At 36.2% G+C, this 13,517-nt stretch overlaps 1 protein-coding gene across 2 annotated transcripts in view; it reads left to right on the plus strand.

Moving 5' to 3' along the window:
* Positions 1–13,517, plus strand: part of AMMECR1 (AMMECR nuclear protein 1) — a 168,109-nt gene that overhangs the window by 53,398 nt on the left and 101,194 nt on the right. For both annotated transcript variants that reach the window (XM_081043675.1, XM_081043676.1), the window contains exon 2: positions 12,387–12,497. In XM_081043675.1, the coding sequence (XP_080899801.1) occupies positions 12,387–12,497 (111 nt within the window). The remainder of the gene's footprint in view (positions 1–12,386; positions 12,498–13,517) is intronic.

Here is a 13,517-nt window from a genome sequence, read left to right on the forward strand (position 1 = left end):
GTAGGAATGTAATTGGTACAGTCACTGGAAATTGGTACAGCCAATTGGAAAATAGTTTGACGGTTTCTTATAAAGTTAAATATACACCTACTCATGGCTCAGCAATTCTCTTTATAGGTAGTTACCTAAGAGGAATGAAAACTTATGTTCACACGAAACCTTGAATGCAAATATTATAGCAGCTTTATTTACAATAGCCCGAAATTGGAAACAATCCAAATATCTATCTGTGGATGCATAGATAAATTGTGGTATATCCATTCAGTGTATTACTACTCAACAATAAAAAGGACCAAACAACATGGATGCACATCAAAAGCATTATTCTAAATGAAAGAAGCCAAACACAAATGACTGCATATTGGATGATTCTATTTACATGAAATTCTAGAAAAGGCAAAACGATAGTGACTAAAAGCATGTTAGTGTTCACCAGGGTCCAGGACTGTGGGGAGGGGATTGATTGCAAAGAGGCATGGGGGAACTCTGGGGTGGTGAAAGTGTCCTATACCTTGATTATGGTTTACGTTACATGTTTGTGTATGTTTGTCAAAATTGATTGAATTTTACACTTAAAATTAGTGCTTTTATTGTATATAAATTGTATTTTAATAAAGTCGTTTTTTAATTTTTTTTAAGTTTTTCAATTATAGTTGATCTTCAACATTATATTAGTTTCAGGTATACAGCATAGTGGTTAGACATTTAAATAACTTACAATGTGATCCCTCCAATAAGTCTAGAACCCACCTGGCACCATATATACTGTGTTTCCCCAAAAATAAGACCTAGCCAGACAATCAGCTCTAATGTGTCTTTTGGAGCAAAATTTAATATAATAGCGGGTATAATATAATATAATATAATATAATATAATATAATATAATATAATATAGACTGGATCTTATTTTACTATAGTATAAGACCGGATCTTACATAATATAAGATCGGGTCTTATATTAATTTTTGCTCCAAAAGACACATTAGAGCTGATTGTCCCACTAGGTCTTATTTTCGGGGAAACATGAGATATGGTATTTGACTTTCTCTGACTTATTTCACTTAGCATACATAACACCCTTTAGGTCCATTGCATTGTCGCAAATTGTAAGATTTCATTCATTTTTTATGGCCAAGTAATATTCCATTGTATATATGTACCACATCTTTTTATCCAGTCATCTGTAGGCGGACACTTAGGTTGCTTCCCCGTCTTGGCTGTTGTATATGAAATGTCCTTCTTTGTCTCTTGTTATAGCCTTTATTTTAAAGTCTATTTTGTCTGATACAAGTATTGCTACCCCAGCTCTTTTTTTTTTTGATATAAGCATTGCTACCCTAGCTTTTTTTTTTTTCATTTCTATTCACATGAAATATCTTTTTCCATCCTTTGACTTTGAGTCTGAGTGTGCCTTTCAATCTGAAGTGGGTCTTTTGTAGGCAGCATATGTGTGGGTGTTGTTTTCTTCTCCATTCATCCATCCTGTGTCTTCATTTTTTTAAACTCTCATATAAAGTATTTTTTTTTTAATTTTATTGGGGAATATGGGGAAACAGTGTATTTCTCCTGGACCGATCAGCTCCAAGTCGTCCTTCAATCTATTTATGGAGGGTGCAGCTCAGCTCCAAGTCCAGTCGCTGTTTTCAATCTTAGTTGCAGGGAGGGGCGCAGCCCACCATCTCATGCGGGAATTGAACCGGCAACCTTGTTGTGGAGAGCTCACGCTCTAACCAACTGAGCCAGCCAGCCGCCTCTCCAGCAACTCAGCAGCAGCTCGCGGCAGCTCATTGCCTTCAGTACAGTTGTGGAGGGTGTAGCTCACTGGCCCGTGTGGCAACCCTGTTGTTCAGAGCTTGCGCTCTATCCAACTGAGCCATCTGGCTGCCCCTACCGTATGTTTTTGATCCATTTAATCCATTTACATTTAAAATATTAATAGATATGTAGTTATTGCCATTTTATTATTCATATTTTTTATCTTATAAAGTTGATTTTTCAAAAGAAGCATTTTAGAGGTGAGGGTGTCAATTACATGTTTAAAAAAGTACTCAACCTCTTGGGTATTTAATGGTAGACATTCTTGCGAGGTTGAACTGTTTTATGAAAGGTAAACAGGTGGGGAGAAACAATGGCAGCATAAGCAGCCCTGATACAAAATATGGTCTCAGTTGAGTACTTTGTCCCTTGATCCTGCCTTTCTTCTTTCCCTTAAAATAAGAAGGGCTTGCTGAATTCCTGCTACAAAACAGTCTGTCCAGCTCCTTTCTCCCAAAGGAGCAAGTAATCTAATACAGGATCTTAAAAATCAAAACATTTACCTTTCTAAACTCAGAAAACATGTGAAAAACAAATACATCACAGTTTTATTGCAGGTCTTACTTATCAAGCTGGCACATTACATCGGATCTCCATGGAATGGGAAAGAAGATAAAAATTTAGAATGAAGAAGCTGGAAAACTTTCCAGTCCTTTTTATGTTAGTGTTTAAATAAATCAGCATATTTCCTATCTACTAGATTTCTGGTAATTGAGTGGGTTTGTAGGGTAAGAGAAGATGGTAGAAGATAGATAATTAGCTGGAGAGGTAAGATATACCTACAGAAACCAAACCAAAACAACAAAAAAACCCTCGGTTGTCTTCATTGTTTTGTTTAAAATGTTATGAATTCCCCTGACTATCTGGCATACAAATTGTCAAATGGTAGTCCCAAAATATGGTTCCATAAGAGTTTTTAATGGCATAAAAAACAAGAGTTGACTGTGTCAATCAATAGTCATTCTAAAACTCCTGGATCTAGTTATCCTAGTCTCTTAGTTTTGCTTATAATTAGTTTTGAAATCTTAAGACTTTAGCAGATGGTCATCTGTTTTCACCTGGTCTGTTTTATATTAAAGTAATTATTTACATAGTAAAGGCTGAGTCTCAAACCTTAAAGTTCTTTGAACAAATGGTTTTGGGATAGGAACTCTGAATAGAAATTATTTCATTTTGGAAATCTATAGCAATTTGTCAACTAACATTTATGAGTTAGATTTTCAGATAATAAAGATTTGTGGTTTGTTCCTGTTATCAGAAACAAACAACAACAACAAACAACCACACAGCTGTTTTATCCTTACCATGTATTAAATTTAATACCTACTGCAGTGTAAACTAAGAAGAGAAAATATGTGCAAGTATGGTATTTTTTTCCAGTTCAGGTAGACTTTTTCATCTAATTTAGGGATATAAAAAAAAATAGGGTAGCCAGTTAGCTCAGTTAGTTAGAGTGTGGTGCTAGTAGCACCAAGGTTGCTGATTCAGTCCCCGCATAGGCCACTGTGAGCTGTGCCCACCTTGAAATAAATAAATAAACAAACAAATAAATAAATAAATAAAATAATACGAAAGACTTTCTCAGTGAATCAAGTCTGAGACTGATTTTTTTTTTTAAAGTTTACTGAAAATTTGGATTTGGTCTTGCTAAAAGGAAGAAATGGTTCTTTCAGTTCAAAAATTGACAGATTCAAGCTAATCCCTTAAAGTATGCTTGTGATTTGCAGGTTGTATGTTGGTGGTGACTACCTTTTCATTTACAAGACACACACTTTTCTATCTTCCCGATCAAACGTAAGACTTTCTATGGCCTCTCTTCCTCTGGCATTTTCCAGTTAAATCAGCATTATAAAAATGGGGGGGGGAGGATATATAATGTTGTTGTGATAGTATTTCTGGGAATATCAGGTAGAGAAAAGTACTGAAAGATTGGTAGTTCCTGACTCCCACTTTCAGATACTTGTGGTCTTCTATACTAACCAATGCTGTCTGTTTAAGCAGTGTCTCCTTGTATTCCTGAGCCCCATGGGATACCTGTTTACAAAGGTTGGAGGGAAGAATGTGGTATAAGCTATAACTGCAATTTAGTGTATGTTTCTTATCTGCAGTAAAGAATTGATGTGGGTTAGAAAGTATAAAATGCATTAGAACCTTCCCCCTCCCATTAACCCTTTTCCATTCCTCTCTTTTCAGGGCTTCCTATCAATTTGAATTTCACATTATCTGGAAGAGTTAAGCCTCATTCATTCATTAATGATTCGTTCATTTATTAAAAAGCCTTATTAAGTAATGTGAATTACTTAAACAGTCCCATGGTAAATGGAAATTTTGATTTGGTGGAAATTTGAAGATGTCAGCTAGATGACCTGAGTTTGTTGAAGGCTAGCTAGACAATAAGAAAAAAATGAAGCAAGAAGGTTGAAGGGGAGTCAGAAAGGCTGTTGGGAGGCCATCATAAATAAAATGGTAGTTTCTGCTATGGGCTTTTAATGGGAATAGTATAGAAGTTTATGGATTGGGTGAAGTGTTTCTGGGTAATCTATACTTTCCAGTTTTTCTTGGTATCTTCTCAGCTAACCTTTATCAGAAGAGGAGGAGATTATGCTCACCTGTGTGGTACTGTGTAGTATTCTTGAGATTTTCCAATTTGCTGGAATAGGTTTGCTACTCAACAGATTTTTCCCTGTACTGGGGAAAAACAATTAAATCGGTAGAGAGAAAATTTGGAGAACCTACCAGATTCTAACACTAACCTGTTGGTAACTGTGCACTAGTCTCCCTGTATTGCTTTTTGTTTTCCACCTGTAAAATGAAGAGGAAGAGGATAATCTCTTCAAAGTTCTTTCAACCAATAACCTTAGATACATTAGTATATAAAATTTGAACTGTGTGCTAACGTTTTTGTTAGGGATTTATTATGGACTGAACTGTGCCCCCACCAAATCCATATGTTGAGATGCTAACCCTCAGCATGACTGTCTCTGGATGATAGGGCCCATAATAAGGTAATTAAGGTTAAATGAGGTCATGAGGGTGGGGCCCTGATCCCATAGGATTAGTGTCCTTATAAGAAGAGACACTGGAGAGCTCATGTGTGTATGCTCATTAGCTCTTTCTGAATGCTCAGAGGAAAGGCCATGTGAGGACAAAGCAGCCATCTACAAGCCAGGAAGAGAGCTCTCACCAGAAACAGAACCGGGCTGGAACCTTGATGGTGGACTTTCCAGCCTGAAAACCGTGAGAAAATAAATTTCTGTTGTTTAAGCCACCTATTGTATAGTATTTTGTTATGGCAGCCCAAGAAAACTAATATAGGATTTAACCATATTGAGTATATTTTTACAAATTGAATCTGTAGTTTATATGATTTGTAAATTAGATATATAACTTCTTTGTGTTGGAATAGGAAGTGAAAGGTTTTAAACCTGGTGGTGGAAGGAAGACCCCGCCGTTTCTGTTTTTCTCTAAGCTCCTAGATCCTGGGGAATTATGGTATTGAGCTGGATGTTTTGAGTAATTCAGTTGGATTTTTGAGCTACGTAGCAGAGGAACCTGAGCATAGTTGAGAAGCAGTTATTATTTGAAGACAGAAGAAAAGAACCAAGCTAGAGGGCTTCTCTCTTGAACAGTATCTGCCTACAATATTAATAACCTTTTGAATGTCCCTGTTATAGTAATTAGTATTATATCGCTGGGGATTGATACCATATTGTTAGTGTCATCACCTACAAACCTCATTCTGAAGAATCCAATTCTAATGAAGAGCAAATTGCCAGAGTGGGGGCTTGTAAATGTCTAAGGCTGTTTTTTTGTGTTTGTTGTTTTCTTTTTTAAAGATTTTATTGGGGAAGGGGAACAGGACTTTATTGGGGAACACTGTGTACTTCCAGGACTTTTTCCAAGTCAAGTTGTTGTCCTTTCAATCTTAGTTGTGGAGGGCCCAGCTCAGCTCCAGGTCCAGTTGCCATTGTTATTTGCAGGGGGGCTCAGCCCACCATTCCTTGCAGGAGTCGAACTGGCAACCTTGTGGTTGATAGGATGCACTCCTACCAACTGAGCCATCCAGGAGCTCAGCTGCAGCTCAGCTCAAGGTGCTGTGTTCAATCTTAGTTGCAGGGGACGCAGCCCAACATCCCTTGTGGGAGTCGAGGAATCCAACTGGCAGCCTTCGGAGAGAGAAGCACGGAATTCTAACCGCCTGGGCCCCAGGCCAGCCCCTAAGGCTGTTTTTTTAAAACCTCTGTTTTTGCCTTGGTATGGCAGGGGGATAGGATTTATGGTAAAATATTTTTAAATAAATACACCTGTTGCATAGTTGTACCCCTCTTCCACAAGCTTGTTTCTAACCTGTTCTGGTCTGCAGCAATAGGATCGTCTCAAAGAGTGCCACAGGAAGTGGCATGCAACTTGGGCTGGGGAGCATCTGGCTCAGATTTACATTGCTTTTCTGTACTGTTGCTGGTTCCATGCAAGTGCATTTCTCTGAGAGCTACTACAATTGACCTGACAGTATTGGCTGCCAGTTGGCAGGGAGGATCTCCTAGATTAGTTGGTTACTTCCTGTTCCTGTCTGTGGACTTGGAAAAACAGAAAGAGTTTACTTTCCTCCAAAGGTTTCTCAGAACATGGTACAAAATGTTCAGAAGTAGGAGAATTCCTTTAAAAACTATGATTGGTTGCCCTCAGATAAACATTTGCATTAATATTTCATTTTGAGTTCCTTTCTAGTTTGTAATATTTTTTCAATGTATGTAGGTGGCCTTAAACCATATGGTAAAAGTATTTTCCAAAATTGTTCAATCTCTGCCTTACTATGAACTGTTTTCCTTATATTATTGTCATTGAGCAGCTCCTCTCAACAGGCTTAAATCCCTTTTTCTACTTTGATCTGTCTCTGATTATGTTGATGTCTTATGTCCTTTTGGGAACTCATACATGTTTTAATAACACATTTAAGAATGAAGTTGCTTATTTCTTCTCTGTGTATACTGGGAAAAGAAAACTTTTTGTTGCTATTTTCAGATAATATGTATCGAAGTCCCCATAGTCATTGCCCTTTACAAAATAGTTATCAAAACATACAATCTCTTGTGCTCACTTATGTTTATTCTGTTTCAGTCTACTTTAAAATTCTTAACTTCCCAAAGTTATTTTCCCCATTAAATGTTGCTTTTTGGTATTGTAGGTTTTTTTCATTCCATATACATATTCTTTATAAAATACATTGGATGAGCATTTGCAAATGAAAAATTAACAGTCCCAGATTTTGAAGGAATAGTTTTATTCTGTCTACTTAAAGTCTGATATCTTCCATCTTCAGGCACAGTGGGGTTGTCAAGTAGCAATCCCTTCCATCTTTGACACAGGTACTTCCCCGCAATACCAACCCCCAGAGTGCATGCTGGTAAGGAACAGGGAGAATGCAGATGATTCTACATCTGCTTTACCTCTTATGAGGGCTCTTGCAAACACACACTCAATAGTGCCTAAATTTCATGGACTGTTAGATCTAGGAGAGACCACAGTGCTGTGCACTTCTACACATCCGTGCTCTTATTATGGGATGCCTTTTCTCCCAGTCTGCCAGGCAAAATGCAGCTTACTCTCGAGCATCCTACCCCCTGAATACATCATCTGTCCATCACTGATAACATTCCATTATAAGAAATAGTATATCATTTCCCCCACCATGTTTTTGAATGCCCTCCAACAGATTTCATAATACAGTATTTAATTTGTGTTCTTTTTCATTTACCTTGCACATTTGAATGTTTGCTTGAGTAGCAAGGATTATAGTGAGAATGGTGTACATGTATATTTTTTAGTGGGATCAAGAAGAGAATTGCAGATAAATTACTTTTAAATGGCTTTCTTGTGTTTTTGATAGGAAATGAATTCACTCACATTTTTAGATTTCTCACTCAAGTCACTGAGAAAGAGAATATACCACTTACTTCTGTATCACTGAGAAGCCATCATGGTATTTTAACGACACGTTATGTATGTTACAGTGTGATTCACTTTGTTCTCAGTCTGCCAAGGGACATATGTAGAGACATTTTATATAGGCATTGTTATGGTAAAAGTATTTTCCAACAACATTTACTCTCTGTCTTAGGGGAGAGGATTGATATTTTACTGTCTGTATAATGGTTGCTGACATTGACTCCACCAAATTAGAAGGTTAAAAAATGAAGAGGTGAAATTCATCTTTAAAGATAATGTGTGAATTTTAGGATACTAGTATTTGTATGTGTAATAGAAAAAGTGAGAAAGTAATTCCATCTAATTCTCTTGATCTGTTAGTCAAGAGAAATTAGAGAAAATTTCTAACTGGAGCATTAGAATCTTGTTTCAAGTTATAAGTTATTCAGTACACATGATATAGAAAACAGAAAACCTGGAATTTACATTTTGCCTTTTATTTTAGTACCTTTAGTGTAGGTGCTTCAGCACTTGAATGCTACAACAACTTGGCCTTATATGTACTTTAGTCATCTTTTTCAATGTCTCTGGGCATTTGGCTCCTGGAAGAAGGTAATTCTTAGTACTGCTCCCTGATTTGTATACATTATTTATTTGGGAACCTGTCTGCCATTGTGGCTTGTCAGAACTTGGCACAGTTTAAATATTTTGGGTGGGTGATTAAAGTGCTTGAACAGAGTATCTTTTCACCCAACTCCTGATGACTGACTGGAGAGTACTTTAAAGAAAGAATGTGTTCTCCAACTCAACAGCTTAATATAACAAATATATGATGTGTGGTATGTCCCCCTAATATTTAAATTTTTAAAAACCTGCAATGTTTTATATTATACCAACAATAATACCGTCAATACTCATATTAACATAAACCATCCCAACTGCAGGGTGTTTATCTTTTTACAAAATGTCCTAAAATGTGTAAATTAATTTATTTTACAAAACTGACATAAAGTTACTTCTAATGAAAATAATTGTTTTTACACTTAACCAATAGTTGAGACTGTCAGTGGTTTGCTGCAGAATCCAAACATCTACTGTATTAAAACTTCATTTAAAACCGCATTATTTCCTTGATGCCATTGTACTTGATACTTTGATAGTTCATGCTTCAGAAGTTGTATTTATTGGCAATAATTTTATCTAAAAAATAAAATAAATTTTCTGGTTTCAGAGCATTACTTTGTTAATGTTTGCTGTTGTCCTTCACCTTTCCGAACCCTACTCATTTTTCTAGGCCAAGCTGAAGATGATCAAACTCAATGAAAATTTCTTCTATCCCACTAGCTTATTTTATGGCATTTTGGAAATAGTTTATAGCACTTATTTCCTTTTTCCTTGTGTTAGCTGTGAACACGCCTGCCTTCTGTACTGGCTCGCAGAGAGCAACATCTGTGTTACAGGCAACTTTGTATTTTCCGTAACACCCTTTCACGGTAGTTTGCCCCAATGTTTTCAGTAAGTATATATTGACATTGGTGATTTTTCCTCCTCATTGTATAAACTAGACTTATGAAACAATAAGTAACTTGAGGTTTAAATGAAGAATCAGGCAATCAGTCATGAGGGCTAAAGCTCTGTAGTCAAGATTGCCCAGGTTTATTCATCCCTGGTATGCAAGGGTGGTTCAACATCCGCAAATCAATTAATGTGATACACCACATTAACAAAATGAAAAATAAAAATCACATGATCATATCAATAGATGCAGAAAAAGCATTTGATAAAATCCAGCAGCCATTTATGATAAAACCCTTAAGAAAGTGGAATAGAGGGATCATACCTCAACATAATAAAGGCCATATATGACAAACCCACAGCTAACATCATACTCAATGGTGAAAAGCTAAAACCATTCCCCCTAAGATCAGGAACATGGCAAGGTTGTCCACTATCTCCACTTTTATTCAACATAGTGCTGGAAGTTCTAGCCACAGCAATCAGACAAGAAAAAGAAATAAAAGGCATCCAAATTGGTAAGGAGGAAGTAAAATTATCATTATATGCAGATGATATGATATTACATATAGAGAACCCTAAAGACTCCACCAAGAAACTATTAGAGCTGATAGATGAATTTAGTAGCAGGATACAAAATTAATATTCAGAAATCAGTTGCATTTGTATATACCAATAATAAAACATCAGAAGGAGAAATTAAAAAACAACAATCCCATTTACAATTGCTCCAAAGACTATAAAATACCTGGGAATAAATTTAACCAAAGAAGTAAAAGATCTGTACCCAGAAAATTATAAGACACTGAAGAAAGAAATGAAAGAAGATACAAATAGATGGAAACACATACCATGTTCATGGATGGGAAGAATTAATACAGTTAAAATGTTTATACTGCCTAAGACAATATACATATTCAACGCAATTCCTATCAAACTACCAATGACGTTCTTCACTGAAATAGAACATATAATCCTAAAATTTATATGGGACCATAAAAGACCCCGGATAGCCTCAGCAATCTTGAGAAATAAGAACAAAGTGGGAGGTATAACAATACCTGACTTCAAATTATACTACAAGGCTACAGTAATCAAAACAGCATGGTACTGGCATAAAAACAGACACATAGATCAATGGAACAGAATAGAGAGTCCAGAAATAAATCCATGCCTATATGGCCATTTAATCTATGACAATAAAAGCAAGAATTTACAGTGGGGTAAAGACAGTCTATTCAATAAATGGTGCTGGGAAACCTGGACAGACACATGCAAAAAAATGAAGCTGGACCACCTCCTTACACCATATACAAAAATAAATTCAAAATGGCTTAAAGACTTAAATGTAAGATCTGAAACCATAAAATACCTGAAAGAAAATATAGGAAAAAACTTCACAGACATTACCCGGAGTAGGATTTTTACTGATATAGCCCCTCGTGCGAGGCAAGTAAGAGAAAAAATAAACATGTGGGATTACATCAAACTAAAAAGTTTTTTCACAGCAAAGGAAACCATCAATAAAACAAAAAGAGATCCTACTGAATGGGAAAAGATATTTGCCAATGATATATCTGATAAGGGGTTAATATCACAAATCTATAAATAACTCACTCAACTCCAAAAAAACAAAGAACCCAATTAAAAAATGGGCAGAGGACTTGAAGAGACATTTTTCTAAAAAGGACATACAGATGGCAAACAGACATATGAAGAAATGCTCAACCTCACTAACCATCAGAGAAATGCAAATAAAAACCACAATGAGATACCACCTCACCCCAGTCAAAATGGCTATCATCAATAAATCAGCAAACAACAAGTGCTGGCGCGGATGTGGAGAAAAGGGAACGCTTGTGCACTGTTGGTGGGATTGCAGATTGGTGCAGCCCCTATGGAAAACAGTATGGAGGTATCTCAAAAATCTGAAAATGGAACTACCCTATGATCCAGTAATTCCACTCCTAGGTATCTATCTGGAGAAACCTACTACTCCAATTCAAAAATCTTTATGCACTCCTATGTTTATTGCAGCACTATACACAATAGCCAAGACATGGAAACAACCGAAATGCCCATCGGTAGATGACTGGATTAAGAAACTGTGGTACATTTATACAATGGAGTATTATGCAGCCATAAAGAAGAAAGAAATCTTACCACTTGCAACAACATGGATGGACCTAGAGAACATTATGTTAAGTGAAATAAGTCAGATAGAGAAAGACAAATACCATATGATCTCACTTATATGCGGAATCTAAAGAAGAGAATAAGTTAATGAACGAATCAAACAGTTTTGGAGACAAAGAGGAAAAACTGAGGGTTGTTAGATGGGCGGGGGGGGGTAAGGGGGAAGGTGAGGGTATTAGAAACCAGTTGATAACCACAAGATGGCCATGGGGTTTTGAAAATTAATTTGGGGAACGTAATCAATAATGTTGTAAAGATTTTGTAAGGTATGTGATGGACACGTGTCCCATTTGGGAGACCACCTCAGGGAAGATGTAGATGCCTGATCACTGCAGTGTACACCTGAAGCTGAACAATAATGAATGCCAACTATAATTTTATATATATATGGATACATATGTATGTATATACTTACAAGAGGCAGAGTACAGCATTGGGAGTGGAGACAGTGGAAATGTGATGGCTCGGTGCAATGTCAGAGAGATAATGGATGGGGGGAGGTGGGGTCCACAGTGTGAGGGATATAAATGATAAACGTCCAAGTATTACTTTGTCTTGTGCACCTGAAACTAATAAAAAAAAAAGATTGCCCCAGGTTTGAGTTCCTACTTCATTATGTATTAACTGTGGGACTGCCTCATCTATAAAATAGGAATGTTAATAATAGCACTAGCCTCCTAGAGTTGTTGATAAGGATTAACATAGATAATTGGTTTAAAGCATGTATCGTGCTGCTTAACATATAGGGTACACTCAATACACTGTAGCTGTAATTTTTGTGAAATATAGTCCTATTAGGCTAGACCTAACCCCTTGAAGGCCTGTCATTTGGTCTTTGTATCTCAGGCACCTAACCTTGCATGTAGTAAAAACTCAAGAAGTACTTGCCGGAGTTCAATTGATTGATTTACCCTATTTTTATCTTCCATTACAGCCCACTGTTTGTAACATGGAAGATTGGTCGAGATAAAAGATTGCGTGGATGCATAGGTACTTTTTCTGCCATGAATTTGCATTCAGGACTCAGGGAGTACACACTTACCAGGTGAAGACCAATTTTTGTTACCTCTGCTTCTACACTAAAAAAAACAAAAACAAAAAACTTATGAAACTTGAACCTGATTCTTTAACTCCTTTTTCTTTACTGAACTGTCAATATTCTTGACTCCTTTCATGTCAGACTTTTTTCCTTCGACCATTTGCCTTATCTCTGATAAAATGCTTTTGATATATGTTATCATAATATAAAATACTGTGATTACATGTATTCTGCCATAGATGTTTTAAAGTGTTTTTTTCTTTTCTTTCAATGGCCACCTTATTTTTATAAAAAAGAAATCAATGACCAAATGTCCATGGGTTACCAAAATGTATTATTTCTATAATAATAGTCATTGTATCTATTAGGCTTTAAAAAAAATTGTTGATGTCTATTTTATCTTGCACATTTTGTTACACTTTTATGTACTTTTGAAATTGAAGCAAGAACCTAGGAAGAAAGTGATGCCACAGCCTGGCGACATAATTAATTCACATTCACACTTTACCCAGAATTAATTGCAGCTTACTTACTTGGTTTCATCTAACACAGGACAAAGTAACGAATGCCTCATTATGGTTCTTAAGACTTTGTTCTTAAGTTCTGAACTCACAAAAAGCTAACATACCATCTTATTTTTTTCAGTTCAAGTTTAGATTTCTAGCAAATTGTGTCCAAAATTATTTCAAAAGAAGAAAATTCCTTAAATAATAAGCTATTAGTAAAGGAATTTCCTGTTTTCGTTCATATGTCAGGGTGATTGTCTGATATAGTTTCTATAGTTGTAATATGCACAGTGTCTCTCCAACAAGTTGGTCTCTGCTGACTATTGGTACAGCAATAGTTGTACCAATTATTCTACAACTATTGGGGCAAGTTGCTTAACCTCCCATAGATAAAGTAGTAATTACAGTACGTATTGTGTTGTATATACTTAATAGGGATGGGGGATGTTAGGGGAATGAAGTAATCACTGCTTTGCTTCAGGATTAATATTGTTGGAACATTCATTATTTTACTATAGCA

This window comes from Rhinolophus hipposideros, assembly GCF_964194185.1.
Source record: "Rhinolophus hipposideros genome assembly, chromosome: X".
Lineage (NCBI taxonomy): Eukaryota > Metazoa > Chordata > Mammalia > Chiroptera > Rhinolophidae > Rhinolophus > Rhinolophus hipposideros.